The sequence below is a fragment of the Moschus berezovskii genome, chromosome X (genome assembly GCF_049115385.1).
Source record: "Moschus berezovskii isolate FMDL1 chromosome X, NW_MosBer_1.0, whole genome shotgun sequence".
Taxonomy (NCBI): Eukaryota; Metazoa; Chordata; class Mammalia; order Artiodactyla; family Moschidae; genus Moschus; species Moschus berezovskii.
Genome location: NC_142488.1, coordinates 64998196 through 65022295, shown reverse-complemented (window position 1 = coordinate 65022295; position 24100 = coordinate 64998196). Strand labels below are relative to the sequence as shown.

Here is a 24100-nt window from a genome sequence, read left to right as displayed (position 1 = left end):
GACACAACTTAGCAACTGAACAACAACAACAAACAATTTTGAGTCAAAGAGGAACCCAGAAGACAATATTGTGTGCCCCCGGGGAACGGCAGATCAGAGACTCCTAATTCCTCTTCCGCATTCTCCTCCCTGTCCCATTCCCTCCAAAAGAGAGTCTGGGATATGTGGTTAGGGGTGCACATGGACTCTGGCTCAGCTTTTGCTGCTTTCTATGCCTTTATCTTGGGGCTGTAGTGCCACTCACTACCCAGAGCCTTCCTTGAAGGGTAGATTGGGCCTGGGGAACAGCAGGTACTAACTCCAGGAGTAGCAAGCAGGCTTTCTGAGAAGTCAAGGGAAAAAAAAGACTCACTTACTTCCATACTTTCTCTGAGGTGCAGTGGAAAGAGCCTTGGATAAGGAGTTTGAAAACTGGCATTCAGTTTTTTCCGGGGCTTACTTTCCCTATCTGTAAAACAGACACAGGAGTAGCTGCCTTCCAGTGTTGGGGAGAGGGTCAGATGTGATGAGAGATATAGGAACACCTATGACCTGTAAACTGCAACTCATAACAGGTGAAGATGGCTTGTTATCATTAAAGTGTCCTCAGTGTCCAAATATGCTCGGGGAAGTGGGGAAGGCTCTTGTGTTCTTGGAGCTCAAGGATGAAAGGAGTGTGTCTGTGCACATGTATGTGGGAGGTCTTGGACTGACAGGAGGAATCTTTGGCCTTTACAGGCTCTAAGGAAGAAGAATCTGCAAGGCTGGGCCTCAGAAGACTCCATCCTGGGGAGAGAAAGGAAGTATGTGGATGTGTGTGGGAGGGCAGTGGAGACGGTTGCCCTGGCCCCCTCTTTCACCCCTTCTTAGGCAACCAGCCGAAGGAAGTAGGTTGTTGGAGAGTAAGGTGGAGGAGTGTTGGGTGGGGAGCAAATTGAGGGGGCAGGTCTTAGAGTTAACCTGTTTCATTCCTGGTGGTCTGTCCAGGTTTTAAGGAGGGTTCTGAACCGTAGGAAATCCTGCTAGTTCACCTGTGTGAGCCTAGGGCATCTGGTGGGTGCTCATCTTCATCTTGAGTAGGATCTGGGGCCACTGTGTTGGGAGAGCAGGCCTGAGTTAAGAGCTCCGATCAGCTAGTGTGGTGGTCCCTTGGGGATCTGGGACAACTTTTATGGGGACAGCCACCCAGGGTTGGAGAGGATAGAGAGGAGGATAGCTTCTCTGGGCCAGAGCAGAGCATTTTCTGGAGATAGTTCTTGCTTCTAGTCCCCTCATACTGGCAGGCCTCCTGCCTGGAATCTCTTGAATGTGAACATGCTAAGTCACTTCAGTCACGTCCAACTCTTTGCAACCCTATGGACTACAGCCTGCCAGGCTCCTCTGTCCATGGAATTTTCCAGGGAAATACTGGAGTGGATTGCCCATTTCCTCCTCCATGGGATCTTCCCGACCCAGGGATGGAACCCACATCTCTTATGTCTCCTGAATCGGCAGGCAGTTCTTTACCACTAGCACCACCTGGGATGCCCTTAGGTCCTTGCTAGTTGCAGGTTGACCCCACCATCAGGACCTTGAGGACAGATCTGGTAGGGAGTCACTGGGGCGGGGAGGGGGTGTTGTTATTGGATGGCCCAGACAGAATCACCTCCAGGTTTCTCGACCCAAAGCTCAATGGGGACGACAATGCTACAATCCCTGGTGGTAGTGGCCTGGGCAGGGCAGTGGGAGTGGTGGACTGAGGAGGAGCTGAGGTCAGGACATGCGCAGCTGCTATCTGTCCATCTGGCTCCCCAGACAGTTGGCAGGGCCCAGAGTTGGGCCCTCCCACCTTCCTTCCCACCTGCTTCCTCTGAGAGGGAAGACTTGGTTTTCCTGTATGGGTCTGATTCCTGTTTGAGTAGCAGGAGCAGATGCGTCTCAGTTGGCACGTTTCCCGGGTTACGACCCCTCCCAGACAGAGAAATAGAAAGCGATGGAGGAGGAAGAACTACCCACCACCCTGCTTAAAGTGACCCAAAGTCAGTGGCAGGACCAGGAGAGAAGCCAGGGCCAGTGAGCTGCCCCCTACCCCAGCCCCATCTCCATCCTCAGGCATTCTCCAAGTGTGGAGTGGGAATGGGGATCTGGCGGGAAATGGTGCCGGCTAGCACCTTCATCTTGCCTAGAAAATCCCATGGACGGAGGAGCCTGGTAGGCTGCACTCCATGGGGTCGCTACGAGTCAGACATGACTGAGCAACTTCACTTTCCCTTTTCACTTTCACACATTGGAGAAGGAAATGGCAACCCACTCCAGTGTTCTTGCCTGGAGAATCCCAGGGACGGGGGAGCCTGATGGGCTTCCGTCTATGGGGTCACACAGAGTCGGACACGACTGAAGTGACTTAGCAGCAGCAGCAGCAGCACCTTCATCTGCGGATCCCACGGCCCAATCCCAAATCGTTGCGAGGGCAGTGTAGGGTGAGTGTGTGTTGGGGAAAGTAGAGTAGCGGTCGCCCCGCCCACTTCAAGTTCCCCGTCTCTGGGGCAGGTAGGACAGGAGAATGAGGAGGCCCTGGGCCAGGGTTGCCGGACAGCCAAAGTCAGACCCCGTGTCGACTGGCCAGCAGGAGCGCCCGTGGGTTGGCTCTGTCCTTCTCTCCCTCCAGCTGGACGTGGGTTGACACTTGTTAGTCGTGAGCAATGGACTAATTTTATCTCGCTCCAGCTCAGCAAGAAACCAACGCTGAGGAGAGTGTAGTTCTTCTGAGAGGTTCTGGCCAGGGGAGGCCAGTCTTAGGGCAAAAGGGACAGGGAAATGCTGAGGCCTCCATCCTGGAAGGGGCGTGGTGGCCCCTGCCTGTGCCAAAGGCTTTAAGGTCCATAGGCTCCGGGCACTGGGGTCCAGAAGAGGAAAAGGCATCTTGGAAAGCAGGTAGTTCAAATTCCTTCTTGTGTTTCTTCTCTTTTTTCTCCCCCTCTATTCCTTTCATTCTTGAAATCCCTGGGTTCTAGCAAAGTGCCTGTCAAAGCAGGTCCCTAGAAAATAATACTGAAATGATTTGAAAACCAGGCATTGAACTTTGCTTCTGGTAACCACTAGAGAGAGCTGAAATGCAAGATTTGAAAGGCCTTCTAAAGTAAAGCCTTTTCAATGCCTGCAGAAGTTGGGTATTTAATCCCTTTTCTTATTCTTCTGGAGTCTCCTCTACATTTCAGTTTATTAGAATTTGAACTTGCTTCAAAGGCTGTGGTTCAAACCAGCACCCACCCTATCTAAGCACCAGCTGTCAGATACCACGGTTTTTCTGGAGGCACCTGTAATTCCTGTTAACTGGCCTGCTCTGCTGCTGTGAAGAGGCAGAGAACTGCTGGTTGCCTCTTCAGACATGAAAAGGCCCTAGAGGAGAGCATATGCTCATAAAAATTATGGGATTCCACAGCTTTGATATCTAATGATCCTGAGTGATCAAACACAGACTAGGGCCTTGGGGCTTCTAGAGGAGGGATCGACGGGGCAGCAGACCTTGGGTGGGAGAGCCTGGGGCCAGGCAGCTGAACAGAGTAATTAGTCTCAGTGGGAAGAGATGAGGCTGGCAGCTTGAGGATGTCTGCACTGAGTCAGGGGAGAAACAACAATAGCCAAGAGCTGGGTGGTAAACCACCTTCTTGCAAAGGAAACCAGTCCTATCCACTCTTCTCCTGTCCAGTGTATAGCCACAGGGAGATGGGCTTTATTTGTATGTCTTGGGTTGCTGAGGCTAGAAGGGCAATAGGTGGGACCAGCTCTCCAAGGCTAAGGCTGCATGAAAGTCTGGAATGGATTGAGAAGAGAGAATTCCAAAAGTGTATGTCAGTTGGAAGTGAGAGTTAATTGTGAAAAAATGGGCTATGCTAAAAGTCAGATTTGGCTCAGATTTCATTTTTGCTTGGAGCTGGTTCTGCCAACACTCATTTGCAGATGGGTTCGATATATAGTTGTTGAATGAAGTGGGCAAGTTATTTTCCCCTCCTTGTGTCAGTTTCTTCATCTGTGAAATGAGAGGTTTGGACTGGACTGGAAGTCAGTGACCTGAGTTCAAAGTTTCAACCTACTCTGTCACTGATGAACTGTGTGAACCTGCTGCAGTGCCTTTTATCCAGACAAGAGTGTCTCCAGTTAAATTCAATGCAGAGTATGAACAACAGAGATTCTAAGGTTACACTTTGTCATTGCTATAGATCTCTCTTCTGTGTTACCCTCAATTTTAGGCTGCTGCTTGGTTATATAACCCAACTATACTAGTCCCTTCAAGTTACCCCATCAGTAACAAGGGAGACGAAAAGGGGCTTGCACTGGATTATTGGCAAGGTCTTTGATAATTTTCAACATGGCATTCTTGTAACAAAGTGGTAGCCTTGGTGGGGCCTCCACTCCAACTCAGCCACTAACCGTGTTCTCATTTTGTGAAGTAAACACTTTTTTACTTCAGAGCTCCCTAAAAATCCAATCCTGAATAGTTCACCCAACTTCAAACCCCTATATAGCTCCTTCTCCAATTTCTGCTCTCACAGAGTATAGACCCTGGCAGAAATTTGATGTGAAATGATTTCAGTTCTGAAGCTAAACTTCTGCTGTTAACCAGATTAGGACTATTTCACCAGTGTAGGCAACATACACACCAAAGCTGGATTTTTAGATTTATTTATTTTGTTCCAAACCTTTTGAGTATTTAAACGTCCCAGATCTCAAGCTCCCTCGTTTTGTTCATTCTCCTTGATTTAACTGTAGTGCATAAGAAGCTACATCTTACCCTAAATATTAATACTGTGCTGCTTTCACCAACCAACATTCTCCCCAAAAGCGCACAAGCACACACATGTACATGTACATGTGTGGAAGAAGTAAACTGACACCCTGCCATGTTATATGACACCTGATAGAGCAGATTTGGGACCCGTGAATGTCTTTACTTCATCTGGAGAGAAATGGGTGGCAGCCTGACTCTTAAGAGCTGTCCACACCATGAGCAACAAAAGAGGCCCTGCAGAACTGCCCTCAGGTGACTTGGTGGGGGTGGGCAGGGAAGAATGGAATCAGGAGCTTTGTTGCTCCAGTATTTTCAGTGGCTTCTTCTGGGAGTTACAAAGCTCCTGGGGGCCAGCTCGTCCTGTTCCACTGCTGTTTGGGATAACAGGGTAGGAATTAGGCAGGCCCCTTTGTGTTCACAGAGCCAAGAACCAATGGGTTTTCCTTTGGGGAGTTGATAAGAGACTGGGACCAATGGAGGGGGCTCCAGAGTTTGGCCTTGAATGAAGCCATCAGAGGCCAACCATGCCCCAGCTGCCTGTCTGTAACGGAAAAACTCATGGGTGGGGACCACTGTCTTCTTTGGAGCTCCTCAGGGGCAACCTAATCCTCCTGGCCCTGGGATGGCTCTGGCTCGGAGTAGCAAGTCACTGTTAGCTCTAAGTGACAGCCAAAGTGCCTGGTGAGAAGATTAGGGTAACAGGAATACAACAGAAAAAGACCTAGAATGGGAGAGGCCCAAAGAGGCTGAATGAAGAAAGTGGGTAAGCTCCTAATAAGGTGAGTTGTGCTAGTTGGACATAGCCTGGCTAGAAATTCTTTTCAGCAAGAGTGCCGGCTGGAGCCTAGGCATAGGGAAGCACCTGGCACCTACTTCTGAGGGTGAAGATGGTCCAGAGTCTATCTTTCCTGGCACCTTTAATTCCCACTAACCAAGTGGTCCAGGATGCCCAGCGTGGGGGACATATTGGGTGGTAAAGGCTGTGATGGTTTGCCCTTCCTAAAAGAAGTTTTCCAGCCCTATGTGCAGCTGCTGCCTCTACATTTGGGGGATCCAGGTTGGAAATACAATTTTCCCTCAAACAGTTCTTTTCCTGGCCTGGCCCAGGTAAAAATGTTGACCTGTCATGAATAATGAGCGATGGAGGAATTGGATTGCCCCTCCCCCACCATGCCATTCCCCCTGTCATCAGTCTCCCTCTGCCTCCTGAGATGAGAGGAATTTCTTCACATTTTGACAGGTGGATATAAGGATGGAGAGCTGGGAGAGCCTGCAGGTTAATGCATTAGCCCAGAAAATCTGTAAAAATCAGTGAATGGAACTTTATAGTGTTTAAGGTCCCTTTCCTTTGTGATATTCTATTATTCCAGTCGATGATTATAGGAGCTTGAGACAAACGGTGAAATGTGGCTCAGCCTGAGATGAGTGGAATTGATTCTAGTGTTAGGGGTGGGTTGGGCCAAGATGAGGGTTGATTGGCCCAAGCTCTGGGTCCCTCCTTTCTTCAAGCACCCATTAATCTACAACAGTTATGAAAAGAAATAGAGGTGAATGAGAAGGGAGAAGAGGCAGTAGAGGAATAAAAGGAGGAAGGAAAGAAGGAGGCAGACTGTTAACTAACCTTATGATGGAGAGACTATCTATACACTTGTAAGATGATGTCACCCACACCTCTTGGGAAGCCACAGCCCTCAAAGACACTGAGGCTAAACAAGATTCCCTGTGTCATTTTACCTCTATGCCCTTTCCACCACACTTCTCAATGGTTCCTAAGGACAGATGTCAAGGAATTCCTCAGCACACAGAGATTTAGATCTTCCCACCAGGCTCCTGGGGACACAGTAGCACCTTTGGCTGCTTTTAGTGGGTGACTAACAAGCTGGGCCAGGAATTCCCATCCTTCTCCTCCCCCAAGAGTTACAAAGTTTATGAAGAGGTTCCAAAGGCCAGGGGGTGATCCCAAGCTTACCTAGAGCCTGGAAGGAGATGACCCTGGCAAGTTTAGAGGCATTCATGGGGAGAATTTGGTTAATGAGTTTGGAACACCTGGAGCTTTGGCTCCAAGGGGATGGTCAGGTGGCTGAAATGCTGTGTGTGCAGGTTTGGGAACAAGTGTGCTGGTGGCAAAAATGTAACTGCCGAGCAGGGCAAGGTGAAGGGAAAGGCTTGGGGAGGAGCACACGATGGCAAATAAAAGGCATTAGATTGGTTCCTCAGGGGTAGAGGAGCCCGGCAGCAGCTCTCCATTAGGGTCTGGGTCAGGGGTCAACATCTTATCCTTGCTGGAATCCCTTTGCTCTTTCTTGAACATCCTTTGATGCATCAGAGGGACGAATAAGAGGATTACTGCCCCAACGATTGGGGGTACACCAGCAAAGTAGAAGGCCACATGATAGTCCCCAAAACAGTTGCGGAGGAGGCCTGAAAAGTTAACAGAGACAAGTCAAGTTTAGCTTTGCTCTACTATACAAAGATGTTCTCTGCTTCTTCTAGGAGCTATCAAAATGCCTATCCAGAGAATCTTGGCCTGTACTACCTTGACTCGGGAGCCCAACTCAGTTTAAACACTCCTCGATGGAAGACACAAAACTTCTATTACAAAGACAAGCAGCTCCTCCCTGAGATATTGGGACGATAGGCTCTTGAGGCAAATGCTTATTATGAAAGAAGCAAATGAAACTTCTCAAAGTTCTCCATTTTTTACTTTCATAAGCTACAGTTAACTTCTAGTCACTCCAAGGTATGGAGATAGGTATGGAGGGAGGCTATTTTAAAAGAATACAGAAGATGACCAAGACTTGTCTTGGTTCACAGTGATACACCTTCTCACACCCAACTTAGGCTAGAGTGTTCTTATGTAATAATTCAGCCAAGTTCCTATTTTCCCTTTCTTTGAAGTGCCCATTTTCCCTAAGAGGAGGCTAGGGTTAGGGTTAGGGTATATGTGTATCCTTCCTTCAAGTTACAGATATGCTTGGCCCCTTTGGGTTCTTCTAGGTTGCCAATGTGGCGAATGTGTTTGGCATGGTACACGGGGCCTTCTCTGCTCACCTCCAGAAGTTAATGTGGGATACCTCATAGGGAGGTTGAGCCCAGAAACAGTACTAATGAAAGGGAGGTAGGCCCTGGGGCTGCTTAGGAAGTAAGCAAAGTGGAAAGAGATATGGATTCTGGGATCCACATTTGGAATCAGGAGTTAGGTAAAGGCTCCCCTCCCTCAGTGGATAGTGTGGCTATTATACAATGGCCTGAGTAGGAGCCTTTGTCACTGTAATGCAGTACAACCAGTGCCCTCACAACACCTTGCACTGAATTGGTATTCAAGGAATAATTGTTGAGTTAGCCTAGTTGGCCAGCCTAAGAGACACTATCCCATGAATTAATATTTGCAATAAATCATAAAGAGAGGAAATTATGTTCTCTTATTCATTTTCTTTGTTTCCTGTGTTCTCTAGGGTGCAAACCATGCCCTCCTCGGAAGTAGAGAGAGAAATTAGGAGTGCTGAAAGATGGCAAGCCAACACTTTGCCTGTTGCCTGCTATAAGTGAGCTTCTTTGGTCCAGTCTTGAGTTGTGGTCTTAGTTAAATGTTTTCTACAGGCTCAGTTCAGAAGTTGGTAGAGGAGGAAGGGATGTCTCTAAGTATTAATAAAACCAGGGCCCACTTTTGTTTCTCTTCCTGCTCAACTACCTTGAAAATAATTACTTGCTTGTGAAGAGAGAGAGAGACAGAGAGAGAGAGAGAGAGAAGATTTGGGATCAAAAGAATGGTCAGAAGGCCAAACCCATTATTCTCTCTACCCTCCTGGAATCAGCCATGCTGTCTACAATAAAAACTCACAGCCATGAAAAGCCCATCCCCTCAAATGAATCCATGCACATATACTGTGCTTAGTCTCTTTCATCAATAGTGGTAAGAGGTTTCATGCACTCTGATGAGACTACTTGAAGAGAGAAGAGGGAGAAAGGGACTTTAAGCAGAGGCACTTAGGAGGGCTAGGTCCCAAGGAAAACAGGACTCCCCGACTCATGCTTTCCCTGCAATGTTAACCTCACCTGCAATGGGGGGTCCGGCAATCATCGGCAGGGCCATCATACCCAGGAGGTAACCAATGGCCTGTGAGGCCTGCATTGGGCCCACCAGCTCAAATGCGATGGGGGCCATGATGGTGATGAAGAAGCCATCGCACAGGCCCAGGAAGAGGCAGACAACGATGAGGCCTCCGAAGCCCCGGCACAGGGGAATCATCATGGACATCAGGCCCAGGAGCAAGAAGGAGATGACCTAAAGGAACAACAGCCTGAGGTCATATTGTGCTTGCCCATCAAGCCCACATAGTAAATCACATCTCCTTTCTCAGGGCCTTATTTATACAGTCTGTAAAATGGGGCAAAGTGTTAGTCGCTCAGTTGTGTCCCACTCCTTGTGACCCCCAGGGACTGTAGCTCACCAGGCTCCTCTGTCCATGGAATTCTCCAGGCAAGAATACTGGTGTGGGTAGCCATTCCCTTCTCCAGGGGATCTTCCAAACCCAGGGATTGGACCCACATCTCCCACACTGCAGGCAGGAGATTCTTTACCGTCTGAGCTACCAGGGAAGCCCATGAAAAATGGGGCAAGAGGATGTCAACAGAAAGGCTAGTGGACTAAGTAGTTACTTAAGTTCCTTCTAAGTCATTTAGAAGGACTTAGAATTCAGTTTTAAAGAGAGCCCCTATTTAACGTTAATTGTCAAGATTTTTAAAAGAAAGGACATGGCTCCTGTCCTCAAGAAGATGTCTTTTGACTAGACTCTGAGATAAAGGGAGTTGCTGTTTCTGCTTTCTGATCCTGTGTTTGTCTGTCACAGGCATCAGGGTCTGGAACCAGACCATGCTGGTGTTTTCATATCCAAGTTGGATTTAGGAAGAGGAAGTGGAGGAAGTGAGGATGACTTGAATAATGATTAGATGGGGGCATGAGTGGAAGGCACAGCTTCCTGAAATGGGGAAGGAGCCAGTGCCCATTTTTGTGGGAGACTGCCAAAAGCAGTTTTATAAAAGAAAACACCTTAGTATGAAGGAGACCACCAGGAGGTTCACCCAGGTTCCTTAGGTTTTAGGACATGGGACACACCACCATCTCAGATGCTCAAGGCAGTGTGGCTCTGGGGGCTTCTGGATTTGTTGGAGCACCCTGCCAAGGCAACAAAGGGGGCTCTAAGGAGAAGCAAGGCACTCAGAGGAGGTCTAGGGAACCTGAAGCCAGCCTCGGGGATACTGACTAGCCACTGGGCTTTCCTTGGGCTTAGTAAAATGACTCTGAAGTAATAAAGCTGCCTTTCCGGTGGCTGGTTTTTCCCTTTCAGTAGAGAGAAGGGCCACTGGAAACACAACTGGTTTTTAAAAAATAATTAATTTAAAATATCTTTTCATTTTTAATTGAAGGATAATTGCTTTGCAATATTGTGTTGGTTTCTGGCATACATCTACATGGAATCAACCACAGGTATACAAATGTCCCCTCCCTCTTGAAACTTTCTCCCACCTCCCACCCTATCTCACCCCTTTAGATTGTCACATGGCCCCAGACTGAGTTTCCTGAGTCATACAGTAAATTCCCCCCAGCTATCTATTTTATATATGGTACTATATATGTTTCCATGCTACTCTCTCCATCCATTCCACCTTCTCCTTCCCATCCTCCCCATGTCTACAAGTTGGTTCTCTATGTCTGCACCTCCAGTGCTGCCCTGAAAAGAGGTTCATCAGTACCGTCTTTCTAGATTCCATATATATGCATTAACATATGATATTTGTTTTTCTCTTTCTGACTTACTTCACTATAATAGGCTCTAGGTTCATCCACCTCATTAGAACCAACTCAAATGCATTCCTTATTTGGGGTTGAGTAATAATTGCCGAAGAATTGACGCTTTTGAACTGTGGTGTTGGAGAAGACTCTTGAGAGTCCCTTGTACTGCAAGGAGATCCAACCAGTCCATTCTAAGGGAGATCAGTCCTGAATATTCATTGGAAGGACTGATGCTAAAGCTGAAACTGCAATACTTTGGCCACCTCATGTGACGAGTTGACTCACTGGAAAAGACTCTGATGATGGGAGGGATTGGGGGTGGGAGGAGAAGGGGCCAACAGAGAATGAGATGGCTGGATGGCATCACCGACTCTGTGGACATGAGTTTGAGTGTACTCCGGGAGTTGGTGATGGACAGGGAGGCCTGGCATGCTGTGATTCATGGGGTCGCGGAGAGTTGGACACGACTGAGCGACTGAACTGAACAATCCATTGTTTATATATACCACAACTTCCTTATCCATTCATCTGTCAATGGACATCTAGGTTGCTTCCATGCCTAGCTATTGTAGATAGTGTTTCAATGAACATTGGGGTACATGTGTCTTTTTCAATTATGGTTTCCTCAGGGTATATGCCCAGCAGTAGGATTATTGGGTCATATGGTAGCTTTATTTCTAGTTTTTCAAGGAATCTCGATACTGTTCTTCATAGTGGCTGAACCAATTTACATTCCCACCAACAGTGCAAGAAGGGTTCCCTTTTCTCCACACCCTCTCCAGCATTTATTGTTTGTAGATTCTTTGGTGATGGCCATTCTGACAAGTGTGAGGTGATATCTCATTGTAGTTTTGATTTGCATTTCTCTAAAAATAAACAATGTTGAGCATCTTTTCAGGTGTTTGTTAGCCATCTGTTATGTCTTCATTGGAGAAATGTCTGTTTAGGTCTTCTGTCCACTTTTTGATTGGGTTGTTTGTTTTTCTGGTATTGAGTTGCATGAGCTGCTTGTATATTTTGGAAATCAATCCCTTGATCATTTGCTATTGTTTCCCCCCATTCTGAGGGTTGTCTTTTCATCTTGTTTATAGTTTCCTTTGCTGTGCATATGTGCTGCATGTGTGCTAAGTCGCTTCAGTTGTGTCCAACTCTTTGCAACCTATGGACCATAGCCCACCAGGCTTCTCTATCCATGGGATTCTTCAGGCAAGAATACTGGAGTGGGTTGCCATACCCTCTTCCAGGGGATCTTCCCAACCCAGGGATTGAACCCATGTCTCTTACATCTCCTGCATTGGCAGACGAGTTCTTTACCACTGGTGCCACCTGGGAAGCCATTCTTTTGCTGTGCAAAATCTTTCAAGTTTAATTAGTTTTCAAGTTTAATTAGTCCCACTTGTTTATTTTTGTTTTATTTCCATTACTCTGGGAGGTGGGACAGAGGAGATCTTGCTGTGATTTATGTCATAAAACGTTCTGCCTGTGTTTTCCTCTAAGAGCTTTATAGTTTCTCATCTTACATTTAGGTCTTTAATCCATTTTGAGTTTATCTTTATGTACGATGTTAAGAAGTGTTCTAATTTCATTCTTTTACGTGTAGCTGTCCACTTTTCCCACCATCTCTTATTGAAGAGACTATCTTTTCTCCATTGTATATTCTTGCCTCCTTTGTCAAAGATAAGGTGCCCATAGGTATGTGGGTTTATCCCTGGGCTTTCTCTCTTGTTCCATTGGTCTATATTTCTGTTTATGTGCCAGTCCCAAACTGTTATAACTATGGTAGCTTTTTAGTATAGTCTGAAGTCAGTACAGTTGATTCCTCCATCTCCATTCTTTCTCAAGATTACTTTAGCTATTCAGGATCTTTTATGTTTCCCTACAAATTGTGAAATTTTTTGTTCTAGTTCTGTGAAAGATACCATTGGTAATTTGATAGGGATTACATTGAATCTGTAGACTGCTTTTGGTAGTATAGTCATTTTCACAATATTGATTCTTCCAACTCAGGAACATGGAATATCTCTCCATCTGTTTATGTCATCTTTGATTTTTTTCATCAGTCATATAGTTTCCTGTATACAGCTCTTTTGGCTCCTTGTGTGTGTATGTGTCAGTAGTTCAGTCATGTCTGACTCTTTGCAATCCTATGAACTGTAGCCTGCCAGGCTCCTCTGTCCAAAGTATTCTCCAGGCAAGAATACTGGAGTGGGTTGCCATTTCCTTCTCCATTTGTCTCCTTAGGTAGGTTTATTCTTAGTTATTTTATTCTTCTTGGTTGCAGTGGTAAATGGGATTGATTCCTTAATTTCACTTTCTGGTTTTTCATTGTTAGTGTATAGGAATGCAAATTATTTCTGTGTATTGATTTTGTATCCTGTGAGTTTACTAAATTCACTTATTAGCTCTAGTAATTTTCTGATAGTATATTTAGGGTTTTATATCTATAGTTTCACATCACCTGTGAACAGTGAGAGTTTTACTTCTTTTTTTCCAATCTAGATTCCTTTTATTTCTTTTTCTTCTCTGATTGCCATAGCTAGGACTTCCAAAACTGTGTTGAATAGTGGTGAGATTGGACACCCTTTTCTTGTTCCTGATCTTACAGGAAATGCTTTCAGTTTCCTACCATTGAGAATAATGTTTGCTGTGGGTTTGTTGTATATGGCCTCCTTAGATATGTAGATGACACCATCCTCATGGCAGAAAGTGAAGAACTAAAGAGCCTATTGATGAAATTGAAAGAGAAGAGTGAAAAAGTTGGCTTAAAGCTCAACATTAAAAAAACTAAGTTCATGGCATCCAGTCCCATCACTTCATGGCAAATAGATGGGGAGACAATGGAAACAGTGACAGACTATCTTTTCGGCTCCAAAATCACTGCAGATGGTGACTGCAGCCATGAAATTAAGGTCTATTTAGTCTGATATGAGAATTGCTACTCTGGCTTTCTTTTGGTTTCCTTGTGCATGGAATATCTTTTTCAATCCTGTCTTTGAATATGTCTCTTGGTCTGAAGTGGGTGACTTGTAGACAGCATAAATATGGGTCTTATTTTTGTATCCATTCAGCCAGTCTGTGTCCTTTAGTTGGAGCATTTATTCCATTTAATTTAAAGTAATTTTGATATGTATGTTCCTATGGCATTTTCTTAACTGTTTTGAGTTTGTTTTTGTAGGTCTTTTCCTTCTCTTGTGTTTCCTGCCTATAGAAATCCCTTTAGCATTTGTTGTAAAGCTGGTTTGGTGATACTAAAGTCTCTGAACTTTTGCTTGTCTATAAAGCTTTTGATTTCCCATATATTTTAAATGAGATCCTTGCCAAATAGAGTAATCTTGGTTGTAGAGTTTCCCCTTTCAATACTTTAAATATATCCTGCCATTCCTTTCTGGTCTGTAGACTTCCTACTCAAAGATCAGCTGTTAATCATATGGGGTTACCCTTGTATGTTATTTGTTGCTTTTCCCCTGCTGCTTTTAATATTTGTTCCTTGTGTTTAATGTTTATTGGTTTGATTAGTATGTGTCTTGGAATGTTTCTCCTTGGGTCTATCCTGTATGGGACTCTCTGTCCTTCTTGGATTTGATTGACTATTTCCTTTCCCATATTAAGGACGTTTTCAACTATAATCTCTTCAAAAATGTTCTCAGACCCTTGATTTTTCTCTTCTTCTTCCGGGACCCCTATAATTTGAATGGTGTGGCATTTAATATAGTCCCAGAGGTCTCTGAGACTATCTTCAATTCTTTTCATTCTTTTTCCTTTATTCTGCTCTTCAGTAGTTATTTCCACCACTCTATCTTCCATGTCACTATCCATTCTTCTGCCTCAGTTATTCTGCTATTGATCCCTTCTAAAGTATTTTTCATTTCAGTAATTGTGTTGTTTATCTCTGTTTATTCTTTATTTCTTCTAGGTCCTTGTTAAATGTATTAATTGAGTCTTTCATTTTCTCTATTCAATTTTCAAGGTTTTGAATCATCTTTATTATCATTTGTCTGAATTCTTTTTCAGGTAGTTTGCCTATTTCCTTTTTGTTTACGTGGTCTTGTGAGTTTTTATCTTGTTCCTTCATTTACACAATATTTCTCTGTCTTTTCATTTTTTTCCCCAACTTACTGTGTTTGAGTTCTCCTTTTCCCAGGCTTTGGGGTTATATTCCTTCTTCCTTTTGTTTTCTGCCCACAACTGGCCTTTTGATTAAGGTCACCTGCAATGTGTGTCTGTGAGCTAGACTGAAGACCTGGACTCCACCCACTGTAGCCAGCAGAGGCAGGTTGTCCCAGAGTCAGGGCTAAGACCTGATCTGTTAACCAAGGCTTCGACAGGATCCAGGAAATTCTAATAGTGCCCACTGGCAGGCTGACTTACCCAGGAAGGGTAAGTCACCACATGGTAAGTGTAAATGTCACTACATCACCAGATGGAAGGCAGATAGGAGGGTCAAGTCTATTTCAAGCCATAAAGATTTTCTGTGTTGTTGCTGGTAGAGTGTTTGATAGACTGATTGTTTGGTTTTTGGAGAGGATAAGAAATGTCCTGGTCACGCCATCTGAGGAAAACTCTTATTTGAGGAACTTTTGAACTTTGCCTAGGCTGTTTTGGGAGAGATATGCAGAATCTAGGAATATATCCCATTTCCTCCTCTAAGAGATTCATGTGCAACTGTAAGATAAAACCAGACCCACCTATCAACCAAGTCATAATGGTATGCCAATTAAGGAGTTAATATCATTAAATACTACAAAGTACCCCTTTAACTTGTGGTAATTACTATCTATTGTATCTAAGCTGCCTCTTAATATCCTCCATGAGGCTTTGCCAAGGTTTGGAAATTAAAAATCCCTCTTGGAACAAAGAAACAGGTTTCAAGATTTGACCCAAAGTGAGGTTGTCCTGCAAGTTGTCACTATTTCCTTTCCAACAGACTGTCCAGGGGCTTTATACCAGACACACGTGCCTCTCTGTCAGTAGTAGGAATCAGAAGGTCTAGTGGATGACTTTTCTGAACCTGAAGCTGTGAACACTCCTTTCCTCTCCCAGACCTGTACTCCTGCTCTGACCCAGGAGAAAGGGAGGCAAATTCTTGTGATCAAGAAGATCACAAGAATAGCTCAAGAGGAAGAAGTTCATTCATTGTTTCATGCCCTCAGCCTAAGACACTTACCAGCACAATGTGTTTGAACAAATAATTTTCCCTCTCTGGGACTCAGTTCCTCAGTTTATAAAATGAGGAATTTGGGACTATGAGTTGATGAAGATGTTTCAGCTTTAAAGTTCCAAGATTGTTTTATTTTTTTTATAAGTGGTAAAACTGGGTCAACTAAGAGTGGGGAAAGGGAGAGAATGTTGGATAGGTAGGGGAAATGGACATCAGAAGCACTAAGCCATAAGCCTAGTACTGCTTCTGACTGGTTATTGCCTCTTCCTCCCTTAGAACTCCTTCTTGGAACAAAAGAAAACAAGAGCCGCTTGGGCCCTACCTCTCTCCTAGGGGATATGTTGAGAAATTAGCTATATGGGTAGGCAAAGGCTGCTTACACTCCTCAAGATAAAGCCCTGGCCCAATGCTAACTTGGAGAAGGCAATGGCAACCCACTCCAATACCCTTGCCTGAAAGATCCCATGGGCAGAGAAGCCTGGTAGGCCGCAGTCCATGGGGTCGTGAAGAGTCGGACATGACTGAGTGACTTCACTTTCATGCATTGGAGAAGGAAATGGCAACCCACTCCAGTGTTCTTGCCTGGAGAATCCCAGGGACAGGGGAGCCTGGTGGGCTGCTGTCTATGGGGTCGCACAGAGTTGGACACAACTGAAGCGACTTAGCAGCGGCAGCAATGCTAACTTACCCTGATTTCCAGCACTCTTTGGCCACAATGGGGACATATGGAAGAACCTGGGAGAGCCACACACAGTCTTATACAAAAAGACACCCAGGTAAGGTCTTGCTGATATTGGCACAGGAAATTAAATTTTCATAATTGGTTTATCTCAATCATAGGCTTTTGGTTTGACTTTGGTCAAGTCACTTATCATGTCTGGGACTTGGTTCTGCCATCCATCACTTAGGGTAAAGCAGAATATGAAAAGAATGCTACATAGGAATTCAACTCTGCCATGATTGTGAATATGTGAAGTTGCTCAGTCATGTCCGACTCTTTGCAACCCCGTGGACTGTAGCCCACCAGGCTCCTCCGTCCATGGGATTCTCCAGGCAAGAATACTGGAGTGGGTTACCATTTCCTTCTCCACTGCCATGATTATCTGAGTCTTTTCCTCAGTTTCTCCATCACTGTAATGAGAGGTTGGACTGGATGGACCATAATGGCACCCCTAAGCTCTGACAAAGCAGATTCACCAGCTCTTGCAAATCTAACACAAAGTTAAAAACAATGGGAAATCTTATTCATATCCTCATCCAAGATATATGAGGGTATTTAGGAAAACTGTTGGGGCTATCAGAAGACAGAAAAATCCCTGCTGTGTGTAGTCAGGGCCCCTTGGAAGTGCTTTCAGGACATCTCCAGTAGAGTCAGAACTCAACCACCTTCCTAATGGATTCCTTATGACCCACATGTTATCTGGGGCTGCTGTTACTCCTCCATAGGGTTCCACACTTGGGTACCTTCTGGTACACTTGCTACCTCTGCTGTAGCAAAAAACATGAGGCAGGTCAGAAAGACAATATTGTTATCCAGTAGATAAAGACAGACAGCTTGAACAGTAGTCTGTATTCAAGCCAGACCAGAGCCTAGTTCACACAGAAAGTGGCCTCTAAAGCATGGATACTGCCTACAATATGAGACTACCTGTGTCACTTTGAGAAAGAATATAAGTTTGCATAGTTAAAACATTTTTTACTTCTCAAAGTCTGGTCACATCTTTATTTCTTTTGATCCTCACCTGTGAGGTGAGATAGGAAGGAAAGAATTATCCTCATTGTACAGAAGAGGAAAGTGAGGCCTGGAGAGGGCAAGTGAGATCTGGCCTTTTCTGGCACTTTTTTTTTGTCCATCAAGAGGATGGCATTTGAGAGCCAGTGTTTGGTGCCAAGTAGTTCTGGAGGTATAAGAAGTGATGCACTTGGGCCTAGAGGAGAGAGACATTGGGCCACAGAGTACTACAGATGCCTAAGACCCTCCAAGAGAGTATAAGGTACCAATGAGTTCAGTCCTCAGGGCAGGCAGCATCTAATTCCTGGCTTCAGTTTCCCTCTTTCAGATGGTAGAACTTCTATAAATATTTTCTTTGAAAGTGTTCTTAGAGTTTCCATTTACAGTGGCTGCTCTCACTAGATCCTTATTCCATCTTGAGGAAGGAGCAGAACAGGGATGATGGTCTTCACTTGAAACCTAGGGAAACTGAGGCTTTGAGACTTTGATTTCCCATGTTACATAGCAAGCTGTGTCAGATATACCCTAACATTATATCCCAAAGGCTGGAGATAACCTAGCATCATGTGGCAGGCTGTTCTGTCCATGGTAGACAGGGTGGTCACACTCACCTGCAAGTAGATCTTCTTAAGTCCAGGAATGGAGTCACTGACACGGCCTGACACAAGGCGCCCAAGGCCTGAGGTAGCCCCAATACACACCAAGAGCACCCAGGTCTGCTTGATTTCCAAGAATTCCTCTTCCACATACTTCATCTGAAAAGCATAATACCAGGCCCCCAGGATAAGAGGAAGAAGAAGATCTGACTGGTTAATTGTTGGCATACCCAGAATCCTCTACTGCTTACTTCCCTGGAGCATGACAAGAGTACTTTCTCCTGAAGCCCCCTCCCCTGTAGCCTTAGCTCCAGAACCAGCTCTCTGGTTGTTTCCAACAGCTTAAAAGGCTGCATATATCCCTTGGCTCTCTGGATTTTGGGCTTCTGAGCAACAGCTGAGGACAGTGGGTATCCCTAAGCCTCTTCCAAGCCTTGGCAGGACAGAATACAGCTTTAACAACTGAAAAAAAATCTAAGAGTTCCTTTATTGTCTCCCCATTCCCTGATCCAGAACTGACAGCCTAGGGTAACAACAGGTCACCAAGGGAGAAGGATCCATCAGCTTCCAGGTAACACTCCAAAACTATGTTTTAAGAAACACAATGTTTGTGGAAGATAACAGCTAGAAACAACCAACATTTCTGTGACCATGTAAGTTGGGTAGATGCTGGTTAAACAAAGCTGAATAGAGTTTTTTTTTTTACTGTATTTTGGGATCTTTTGGTACCTTTATAAGATTGCTACAAATCATGAAGGTAGACAGATCTAGTATACATTATTTCCTAAACAACATTACTTGACTACAAAGACCAGCATTCCTTAAGACACTCTCTTAGAAAACTCTATTATTGGTTCATCTAAGGGCAGTCTCCTGTATCTCAGTGACGCTTATCTTCTCTTGGGCATCCATCTTGATTTATCAGTAGGGGAAACCATAGGCACAGGCCTTTCCTTAAGGAACTTCCCCCATTTCCCACTGAGGTCTTCCCTCAGCCTGTGCTGTTTCCTACTCTCCAAATACCTCTTTTGTCTTTTTTCAAAGATCCTAGCTCTGCCCTTTCAATGTCCTCTGCTCCTACCCTCTGAACTTCAGGCAGATTACAGGCAGCTTCTTGGGGTCAGGTAGGGTAGACCCACACTGGTATTTCTCACCAGGTGTACATAGGGAACGAAGTAGCCAAGGGCAGCAGCAGCAATCCCGAAGGCCCAGATGCGGTAGGTACGTTGGCGGAACACTCGCATGTTGAAGTACTTCCTGAGCTGAGCCAGAAAGCGTTGGCACAGGGTGTGGACACCTCTCTTGCTTGGGGTGTCTTGCGAGCTCGGCAGGAGGGGTCGGTAGGTGAGTGAAAGCAGCGTAAGAATAAACATAAAGGTACTCAGCACCTGGAAGGTTTGAGCGAGCTTGATCTTAGCCCCTAGTGTTTTGATGAGGAGGGGGAAGGATATGGAGAAGATGCTACTCCCAGCAGACACCACACCATTGGCCAGACCCAGACGGCGTTGGAAGTAATGGCCCAGGATGACGAGAGATGGCTGAAAGGCGAAGGAACAGCCACAACCAAAGAGAATCCCATAGGTGAAGTAACGCAGGCTTAGTGAGCTGTGGGAGAAACACCAAGAGCTATTCTCAGAAGCCTGACTAGCAATTTACCTGCCCTTCTCCACCCCACCCCCCCGCCCCCACCACCACCCCCCGCCAAGATCTATATCCCCCACCCTTAACCCACAGCCCCAGTTACTGCTGACCCTCAGAATAGACAATAAATAGAACTTCTGATCCCCATTTTATAGATAGGGAGATAGAGTTTCAGAGAAGTAATTTACCCAAGGTAGCATAACGGGGTTTCCCTGGTAGCTCAGCTGGTAAAGAATCCACCTGCAATACTGGAGACCCTGGTTTGATTCCTGGGTTGGGAAGATCCCCTGGAGAAAGGATAGGCTACCCACTCCAGTATTCTTGTGTGGAGAATCCCCATGGACAGAGGGGCCTGGTGGGCTACATTTCATGGGGTCGCAAAGAGTTCGACATGACTGAGAGACTAAGCACAGCACAGCACAGCATAACTGGGGATGAGCAAAACTTGGACTTGTCTCTAGGCCTGTGTGACTCTAGTTTGAATTATAGGGCCCCATCAGTACTGTTCAAAAGAAAGCCACAACTATCCTATGCAAAGTCTAGATGAGGGGCTATAAAGGCAAATTAGTGGCTTAGAGAGAACAGTTTCACTTACTGCTCATCTAGACAACATGGGTAGGGTGGTAACCAAAGCTTTATTCCAAGTAACAAGAAAATTCTGCAGGGAGCCAAGATTCTGGATGTTTGAGACCCTCCATGGTACTCTTCAGTGTCTTTCTCCATGCTCAGGGTCCTTAATATTTCTGAAAGGTTGGTGGTATCCTCAGAGATACTCCTTCCCCAACCATGCCCATGGTCTGGATATCCCAAAACCGTTTACTCCAGGCCCTAGGTAATCTCCATAGGGATCCTAAGATAAGGAGTTCCTTTAACTTCTGAAGCCTGCCTGACTCCTGTTCCTGGACATTATATGGACTAGTTTCCCAGAGTAGCTTGGCTACTTGGTGGGAAATGGGACCTCAAAGAAGTTATTGGCCTGGCCAAGTAGGACAAGTTCTGGCTAAAACTCTTAGGCTCTGCTTTGGCCATAAGCTTCTATAACAGAAGGCAAAGTATCAGAATGGAAAAGGCTATGGGAAGGTCAGCTTGGCTGGCCATCTGCCATCAGATGACACTGGCATAAACTAGTAAAAAAAAAAATGTTTTCTTTTTGATGCCTCCACATATTTTGCAATACTTTTTATCTGGCCACTTAATAACTTAGTGCTTTCCATGGTCAGGCAGTTCCTCCACATAAATAGACCTAGTCCTCATACTAAAGGACTGGACTTATGGCACAGAGATGAAGTGGTGCTAGCTCTCATGATTCTAAGACAATCACTGTCATCATTGCTTTCCATCTGTTTGCATTCATTGGGTATGACCAAGGGCTTTGGTTTCAAAAGGGTTGCCTCTACTTAGAACACATAGCTAAGCCAATTGCTCCTCTTCTGTTAAATTCCTTGTGGCGTCCTTCCATTAGCATCGAGGTACCCTTTGGGATTGACCCAAGCTAGGGGCCTTGCTAAGGGAAATGCATTATGAAGGTCTGAAGGAGACACTCAGTGAGGGGGCCAGTGGGAGTAAAGCATGGGATTCTGTTCAGGGAGCTGTGTAGTGGATCTATTTCTACCTGGGCCCTGAGGCAGGAGGCCCCCAAATAGACTTGCCAAAGCCCTGCCCAAAATTTGCCCCATCTCACACCATCCAAAGGAACTCAGAGCCCTGATTTAGACACAAAAGGAGAGATGACTTGGAGTTCTAGCCATAAACAGAACCATATTCCACTGGATGTGAGGCCATCCAGAAAGTTTCTTGGCTCTAAAGATGTTCTTACAGAAAGGGCAAAGGGAGTGGGGGAGGAGCTTAAGGGCTGGGGAACAGTGTGCCTAAAGAAGAATGCCAGGAGAAAGCATGTATGAGCTCTTTCCCCTCCTGTAACTGAGCTCATGTGGATTGGAAAGAAAATGGGATCCGTATGTTGCTAATTTGTTTACACTTTGCTCTGCTTGGCCTTAAAAACAGGCCACTGCTGAGTAGCGCTGAGGCTGGAGCTGCTTCTGAGGCCTAATTCCTTCCCACAAGAAGCCAGGCACCAGCTTGCTGAGGGCAAATGAGGCCGGCCACCAGAGGGGTCCTGAAAAGATTTGGAGCTGCAGCCCTGGGAGGGCTGAGCAGATTACAGACAGGATGTGGTTTTCCCTGCCTCTGTCCCAATTGGATAGAACCAAGCCAAGAAACTATTGCAGGCCAGACCGAAACTCTGCTGGAGGGTAAACTGGGCAGCCAGAAATGCTCAAGTCATAAAGTGGGCTCAATCTCATAGGGCCCAGTTGTGGCAGAACATGATTATCATTCTCTGCTGTGAGTGAATCCTTAGGCCTAGAGTGCATAACCATGGTCCTTCTCTGGGAAGCCAAGCTCAGAAAACAAGTCTCTGACAAGTTAGCCGTCTCCAGGCCAGCATTTTCCTACACCAGGAGATTGGAAGAAGGAGGTACCATAACTTCCAAAGTGTCTTTGGCAGAAAATTATTGGAGTTCTTTTGGAATGCCATATTCCTCAAGCTGTGGTGGAGGGTTTTGCATTCTCCCCTCTCCTACAGATATGCTTCTGGAGAGCAGCAGAGATAAGGAGAATATGAACTTGTAACCTACTCCTTGCTGGACACTGACCAAATTCTGCCAGTGGGATCTATGGGGCCAGAATTTGAGTTTACCCAGTTTAGGCCTAATTGGATAGCTGGGTGTTGTGTCTGTATCTCAGTGAGGGATGTTGCTGAACATCCTTTCTCATGCCCAAGACATGAATCTTTTTCTGTCCCAAACTGTCCTAACATTTGTTGTTGTTTAATCTCTAAGTCATGTCCAACTCTTTGCTACCCTATGAACTGCAGCAAACCAGGCTTCCCTGTCCTTCACTATCTCCTGGAGTTTGCTCAAACTCATGTCTATTGAGTTGGTGATGCTATCTAACCATCTCACCCACTGCCACCCTCTTTTCTTTTTGCTTTCAATCTTTCCCAGCATCAGGATCTTTTCATTGCCATGCAGAAATGAAAAAGGATCAGAAATGCCAAACAGCCTTGGGCTCAGCTGACCTCTTTTTCAGCATAAGATTACCCAAGAATCCTCTAATGGTAGGTGTTCACATGGTCTTACTCTAGATTTTCATTCCTAGGAGGGGAGTTGAGGTCATGAGATGTGTGGCATATTGAAGGGAAATAGAATGGCAGAGTGGAAGACACACCTGAAAAGACCTGATCTAATTTCATGTAGATATAAAAATTGAGGCCCAGAGAGGGAAATGATACTCATCAATTGTTCCATTGCCATTCAGTGGCCAAAATTGAACCTGGGCTCAGCTGTATGAATGCCCAAGCTTAAGCTGCTCTCATCACTTTGGAAATCTTGAGTCCTCTTTGGGTATATTCCCTACCAATATGTCCTTGGGGACCCTACCTAGATAAACCCCATTGAACAATAATTCCTGGGAGCATAGTATTTGAAGACCCTACATGAAAAAGGCCACAGGGGATTCTGCAATGAGAAGAGTGTCTCCATTTGAGTCCCAGAAAGAAGCCAAGGGCAAATGGCCAGAAATTCCTAGCCTTACCTGGTGAAGGAGCTGGTATGGAGGCCAATGAAAGCAACAGCAGCCCCTGCAGTTGCTGTGATTCGGCAGCCCAAACGATCAGTGAATATACTCACAATGGGAGAACAGAAGAAGATCATTCCCATTGAGAGGGCTCCTACCCATGCTGCAGAGAAAAGAAGCACAAAGACGTCTTAGTTTAATGTGGTACCTGGTGGTGCAATTGGTATGTCAGTTCTTCTCTGACCTTTCACAGGGGGCATTGTGTTGGCCTACACTGCCAGCCTGCTAGTCCCTAATGACCAGAGAGGTTAGGCAATTCTCAAAGTGCCTGTAACAAGGCAATGTGAGAACCAGGGGTCTAGTTCATAAGCATACCCAGAACTTCAAAGCTGGGGCAAGAGTCCTTTAGAGATCAAGTCTGTGATAGAGATGTCTAGCTAGCTACCACACAGCTGCAATACATTTCTTAGCCTGTTTCCTGTGGCTATTTGGTATGACCATGTGACAGAATTCTGACCAATATAGAATGTGGGTAAAAAGGACACATGCCACTTCCAGGTTTGGACCATATAAAGACTCCCATGATGTTTCTGCTTTCTTGGGGGCCATAATGGCAGAGTGACCTTGGATGCCATGTATTAAGACTGGCAGAACTGCCATCAGTTCTGTCTGGGACCCTGAATGAAGTGGAGTTCCTCCTTTCTCTCCAGTCTGGAACCCTTGCCCTGAATGTTACCTAAGAATTAAACTTCTTTTCCTTTAAGCTACTGAATTTTCAAGGGCTATTTGTTATAGCAGTTAAATAAACACAAACTAAGACAAAGAGATTCCTCTACTACCATTTTATTGATAAAGA

General features: G+C 45.4%; 1 protein-coding gene across 1 annotated transcript; it reads right to left on the bottom strand.

Annotated features, from left to right (window-relative positions):
- Positions 1 to 4631: 4631 nt before the first annotated feature.
- Positions 4632 to 23504, bottom strand: SLC16A2 (solute carrier family 16 member 2). The gene is made up of 6 exons (XM_088834274.1): positions 23453 to 23504; positions 23263 to 23407; positions 19182 to 19632; positions 18043 to 18186; positions 8804 to 9032; positions 4632 to 7168 (listed from the first exon to the last, which is right to left on the bottom strand). The coding sequence occupies exons 1-6, from the start codon at positions 23502 to 23504 to the stop codon at positions 6948 to 6950; spliced, it is 1242 nt and encodes a 413-aa protein (XP_088690400.1). The 3' UTR covers positions 4632 to 6947.
- Positions 23505 to 24100: the final 596 nt, after the last annotated feature.

What these genes read in the sequence shown, in the direction of transcription:
- SLC16A2 (XM_088834274.1), bottom strand. Translation starts at nt 23,504, where the DNA reads ATGCCCCCTGTGAAAGGTCAGAGAAGAACTGACATACCAATTGCACCA. An exon ending in CATACCAATTGCACCACCAG is followed by an intron (nt 23,408 to 23,452) that starts GTACCACATTAA and finishes TTTTCTCTGCAG; the next exon opens with CATGGGTAGGAGCCCTCTCA. An exon ending in TCGTTCCCTATGTACACCTG is followed by an intron (nt 18,187 to 19,181) that starts GTGAGAAATACC and finishes TATGCTTTTCAG; the next exon opens with ATGAAGTATGTGGAAGAGGA.